Source organism: Nothobranchius furzeri, chromosome 14, assembly GCF_043380555.1.
Source record: "Nothobranchius furzeri strain GRZ-AD chromosome 14, NfurGRZ-RIMD1, whole genome shotgun sequence".
In the NCBI taxonomy this organism is placed as follows: Eukaryota; Metazoa; Chordata; class Actinopteri; order Cyprinodontiformes; family Nothobranchiidae; genus Nothobranchius; species Nothobranchius furzeri.
In genome coordinates, this window is record NC_091754.1 from 38,500,078 (window position 1) to 38,506,278 (window position 6,201).

Consider the following 6,201-nt stretch of genomic DNA (forward strand, 5'->3'; position numbering starts at 1 on the left):
GCAAATTGCAGTTTAAATTTTTTTTCTAATTCATATAAAATGCTGTCCCAAAAATACTATTTGAAATGCTTATTGTGGATATTTGGTTTTAAAATACACAACAGCAGAGTTTTCTAGTAAAAAGTGACCTTTCTCAGCAAAGCTTCTAAAAAGGCTCTTGCTTCTAAATGTGAACCTCTGACGTAACCAAAGGGAGTTAGAAGCTAGGCTGCCTCAGCTCAGTGTGGAGAGTGGCTAGTTTAGGGTAGAGGTCATGTTACTAGTGTTGAGTTGTGTTCATGTTGATAAACTATAGTGTGTGAAGGCTTTACCAACTCCAGCCTGTCTGGATATCGAGTCCACAGGTTTCCAGATATGAGAAATAACGCCTCTATCTCCGTGCCTGAGGGCGTTTTGTGCAGCTGAAAAGACGGACTTCTGCAGCCCACATCGAACTTTACCGGGTCAGGGAGGTCCACGCTGGGCTCTGGAGACCAGTGGTGGGGTTTAAATGCGGATTTCTGGAGCTCAGATCACCATCAGAACCAGGTCAGAACCGACCACCAGAAGAGACACGCGGCTCAGCAGGCCAGCTGGTTTCTGGGTCGGAACCAGATCAGAACTGCTGCCTGGACCACCAGGAGAGGATGTGCAGCTTTTAAAAATACCAGCTGGTCTGGCTCGCTGGTGTTTGGGTCGGATCCAGCTCACAGAAGCCCGCATGAGCTCCAGAACCGGATGGCAGGTGTCTCTCTAAGCTAAACTAGGTTAGGTGAACGGATTTAACGAGTATGAGACTGCTGACAGACGCTCATTAGTATTAATATTATACTAACTGACCGATACTGCTTAAACTGTCTGGTACATGATAGTAATCTGTACTATATTGTGATGCTAGCACACAAGTTTAAGCTAACATGGTTAACTCAGCTGCCCAACCCCCCCCCCCCCCCCCCCCCCATGATAAAATCACACATCAAACTAATGTATAGACCAGTGAACAGATACACTGACTTTTTAGTCAGTCAATGTTAGCATTTAACTTGTCACAATGACAAGGGAGGTAGTGCCTCCCCTGCCTCATCTGTCCGCATGTCACTGCTAACATGGTGGCCGGAGACTATGGCAGCTCCACTAGGCAGTGCCGGTCCACAGGGCGTATAAATGTCTGTGGACCTAATGGCCATGCTAAACCCACTCACTGGTAAGATTACACTGAGATGAATAATAACTTAATATCTAATAAAAATACTAGTCCTGTGCTTTGAACTATAAATGTGGTTCAGAAAAAATTCATACAAATACACAGATCTGAAGAAATCCTTTAGTTCTGAGTGGATCAATGAATTAACAGCTATTCGGATTAATCAAGCAAGTCTGGATTTCATCAACCTTTTACACCATCATTTCTCTCAGTTAGTCCAGTAGGAAAATCCTGGTATTCCTGCAGGAATCCTCCTGCAGCTCCAGACAGGTGCTGTCTGAGCTGCTAAAAACTCAGGTAAACTCTGATGTGGATGAGAGCTTTAAAAGTTGTTTCATAGTATTCTACTTGACCTCTTTACTGCCAGCTGAGTCAGCTCTGAACAAAACTGATCTAACCCAAATGCCACAGCTTCTTTATCTTGTTTCATTACAAATTCAGGCAAAGCAACTACCTCGTATTTACCTTTCTGTACAGAAATAAGAGCCATTCACACAGACTCAGCTGGTTTGTGTGCAGAACATGCTTACTTACAGAGCTGCACTGTTAGCTCAAATAATCCAGATTGTGATGTTTGGTGTCAGGTCGGGACACCGAGTCCTGATCCCACACTTCTCAGAAAAGCATTAAAATAAGAAGAAAATCCTTTAACTTTTGCTTTCATTTTTTAGGAAGTACACCAATTAAAAACTTGTTTATATTGTGAATATACTTAAGTAGCAGCGTTGCTCTTATTTCATATTGTTTACTCACTCAGTATGCGGCTGTGAGCCGTGTTCCCGTGACGGAGCAGGTAGGCGGAGCCTTCTGGGTGTCTGAGTCCTTGCTGCCATAAACCGTGTGATGTTACAGTTTTGTTTTTGCACAATAAACAAATATTATTGATGTAGAGGGACTTAATGAAATTAAAGCCAAGCCATTTTATTCAATTTGAAATTGAACCCTAACCCTAACCGATCCTTTCAAAAACAGTGATCGGATCGGAGCATCCCTAGTGGGCAGGTGGAGGAGAACAGATCAGCGTGATACAGCAGTACAGGAACTGAATGTTGGGAATAATCCTCATGGCTGACATGGTAGCACTGCACAAAACCCACAGATGTCGAGGACAGACCTAGGAATATTTTACCAGTGGTAATGGTGTCCCAGCAGGGGGTAGGTCAGGCAGCAGTAGCTCAAGAGGTAGTTGTCCAGCAATCGGAGGGTTGCCGAATCGATCCTGGCTCCGGCAGATAATTCTGCTGTTGTGTCCTTGGGCAAGTCACCTAACCCACCTTGACTGCTGGTGGTGGTCGGAGGGACTGGTGGTGCCGGAGCTCGGCAGCCTGCACTCTGTCAGTGAGCTTAAGGCAGCTGTGGTTGCAGTGTAGCCCATCACCACCAGGGTGTGACTGGGTGAGTGAGTGCTTGTGCTGTAAAGCCCCTTGGGGGGCTGTAGGACTCTAGAATGTGCTGTATCAAACACAGGCCATTTACCATAAAGGAAAGAAATTATAATATTTGAGATGAAAATGTAATCAAAATATGACCCTAGAGTACGAACGGATGATAAAGCCCAAAAATAAAGTCTTGATGTTTCTGCAAATTCTGATAATAACAATAAATCCAACGACATGACAAGTACAAAAAGACATTTGTAATATTGTGTTCATTCATTATTTGGCAGTAATACTAGAGCATTATGAAATCTACTAGTTCTACTACGAGGGAGGCCGTGAGAGAAGACAGGAGAGGGTTCAGAGGTCAAACATGGGCCCTGTCTGCCTATAGAGTGTTATGGCTGAAATGATGATGGACGAGAAACATGACACATCAGACCGCCACCATATCTGTTGGTGTTAATGGACACATGGGGAACAAAATCAAACAATCGGGTCAGTTTGTCCTGCAGCTGGCTGTGAGTGGAGATGCTCAGCTCCTGGTTAGTTACAAAGATGTGTTAGACATTAACAAGTATGTTTTGTTTTGTAAAAGGCTACCAAGGAAAGGTGAAGGAGCTGTTTGGACACGTGAAAAAGGTAAATCATGACATTAAATGGAGGCACTGGCTAGTAAGTGGGTGTGTCCTGGTGCTGCTATGGATGATGCTGTGAAGATGAAAAGCTCCACTGATTCACACACATGAGAACGGTGCAGAGCACCAACAGCTGGCTCCTCTGGCTGTCACCGGGGAAAACACTCCTCAGACTTTATGAACTTCACAGTGGTTTTTATGTTCTCGGAGGAACATCGGCATCCTCTTGCTGTGGTGGTTGAGGATGCCGAGTGGATGGCAAGCCTGGCCTATCTCAATGATGTGTTCACCAAACGTATGAAGCTCGACTTCAGGAAAAGGAGTCACACGTTCTGGAAATGTATGATACCGTGAAAGGATTCACTAAAGAGCTCAAACTGTGGGAGAGGAAATGTGATGAGAGACATGCGAGCCGTTTCTCATTTTTTGATTCCCATTTTGCCACCACTGGTGTTCTCCTGGGATTGGTGGTGAAACAGGTGAAGCACATCTGTTCAAACTTAGCACTGACTTTTCAGCATTTTCAGGACATTAAAGAAAAAAAGCATTTCATGACGGCATGAGTCTGTGGTCTCCGAGTCTGCAGCTATGGACTGTGGTTGGGGTGTGTGTGTGTGTGTGTGTGTGTGTGGGGGGGGGGGGGGCGGGGGGGGGGCTTGATCCAATCCAAGCTCTTATTTCTGGTTTAAAGTAATGTTATCTCAATAGTGCCACAGTGCTAATCTCCATGATTTTCCTGTATAAATCGTTATAACATATCATATAGGAGACACAGTGATATCTGAGAAGGTGCTAGGATTTACAGAGTCTGCAGTAATCGTTCTAGGCATGGGTGAAACCAGTGGTGGTTTTACCATTAGGCATAGATCGGCGGCCGCCTGGGGCCGCCTTATGTTGCCCCCCCAGCCCTGACTGCTGGCACCCCTCTGTTAATGCCACAATGGACTATTCCTTTGAGAAGTCCGATGCACAAACAGGAAGTGATTGGTAGTCATTCCAGTCCTATCCAGTTGGTGGCAGTAATGCACCAATTTGTTGTTTGCCAAGTGTCATAAGACCACAAATAAGAAGAAGAGAAAGCAGAAAAAGAAGAAGAGAGGCGGGAGCGTTCGTAACAAACGTGAAGTGATAGTCAAATCATTAAGCATGAAATGGAGTTATCCTAGTGGCTCCAATAAGAGAAAGAAGCAGCTTGCTTCATAAAACCTTATTTTCACGTCTGACAGTGACGTTGTTTTTCGATGTAAACGTCAAAGGAAGCAGAAAAGGAAAGACAATGGAAAATGTTTAAAGGGAGGAAAACAGAGACCAAAATGGAAAATAGAAGAAAAAAAAAGAAAGGTAAAAGCACAGGAGCACTGACAGGAAGAATAAAGCACTCAATGGGAGAGAAAGACAGGAAAAAAGAGGAGAACTAATAAAAAGTGAAAATAACTCGTGTCAGAAGAAGGGAAAGTTTCGCAAATCCAGTTAAAGATAAGACTGTCGAAAATTTTGTGTAAGGGGGCCCATGTCTGTGTTCGCCTTGGGCCCCCAAATTGCTAAATCCGCCACTGGGTGAAACAGCTGGGTGAAACAGCTGGATACAGAACATTTAATGTTTAGTCTAACTATGTCAAGTTTTATCAGAGCAAAGGGAGATTATTTGAAAATTTGTATTTAGGTTTCATTTGAAGTGAAAAAAATCCAATGTTCAATTAAGACGTTTAATAAAGTTATTGTCATTTAATAATCATTTGTTCTTTTGGACATGGGGGGGGGGGGGGGGGGGGGCATCTGATGAAGGTGCTGTGTCCTGTCTCTGCTCAGCATCATTATGGTGAAGTTTCACACAGAGTTTAGAAATAATGTTCTGTAATAATCTGTCCTACAGACAGGCTGGCCCAATAATAGAAAAACCAACACCGGAACCGAACTTTGTCCGTCCCCAGCAGAACTTACCCAGCAGCCCCTCGAACTGCTCGATGGCCAGGACAGCGTTGTCCTGCGTGCTGTGGTGGAGGTGGTTCGGCATCTTGGTCATGTTCCAGGGCATGGACCGGCACAGCGGGATCCGGACCGGTTCGCAGGAAGCCGCACGGACTGGGGGCGGCCACAGCGCGCAGATCGCGGCCAGCAGCACCACGGAGAGCATGGTGGTTTCGAGACCCACGGAAGGATCTGAAGATCTGCCCTAAGGTTCGGTCAGTCCAGTTCCATCCGAATCAGAACACTTCTGGTTGTTTCTGCTGTGCTGCTACTGGGTGGAGCTGCCTTATGTGGACACCCCCCACCTCCTACTCCTCCTCCCACCCCCCACCCCCACCTGTCTACCACCCAGATTCCTTCTAGATGAAAAGTCAATAGACTCAAGCTCAGAAAGCTGCTGGAGGTGAGGGTCCAGGGCCCACTGCCTTTCAGAGGGTCCTGCTGGGGCTGAAGGGAGTCTATCTTCTCAGAGGAACAGTTTTCTGACCAGAACACCAGTGGCAACTGGGCAGAACTGGACTTTGGTGGACATTCTGGACTTTGAGCTTTGTCCATTAAAGGTTCTTGCTGAAGGAACTTAAAAGCTGCTCACCCTCTCCACCATGGACCTGGCTGGTCCTCATCCTGTCTTGAAATGAGACTTTTCTCCTGACACTAGAAGTGAGACTGAAGACATGTCAGGCTGTAGGCTGGTGAAATAATAATAATAATAATTATTATTATTATTATTATTATTATTATTTTGGTGGGACTTAATTTAACGGGTGTTGTGCCGAAAAGAGCATGCCAGCCGAAATTTGCATGACCAGTTATGGGAAGGTGCATGTGAATTACGAGGTTTTTACTGTTATCATGTTTCTTATTTGCTTCCTTATAAGGTGATGATTTATGGGCAGATACATTAAAAAAATGACGATTTATTTCCAAAATCAAATAAATTTGTAATTTCGAGTCACATTCCTGTTTTTTTTTTTAACCAACAACAAAATACAGTGACAGCTGGTGAAATTTTTCTTGGTGAAGAGAGGGTCGGAGC

The 6,201-nt window shown here is 44.8% G+C and overlaps 1 protein-coding gene across 1 annotated transcript in view; it reads right to left on the bottom strand.

Moving 5' to 3' along the window:
- frzb (frizzled related protein) overlaps positions 1-5,447 on the bottom strand; it is a 97,207-nt gene extending 91,760 nt beyond the window's left edge. The window contains exon 1 of the mRNA XM_054746550.2: positions 5,139-5,447. Coding sequence (XP_054602525.1) covers positions 5,139-5,331 — 193 coding nt within the window. The 5' untranslated portion in view covers positions 5,332-5,447. The remainder of the gene's footprint in view (positions 1-5,138) is intronic.
- Positions 5,448-6,201: the final 754 nt, after the last annotated feature.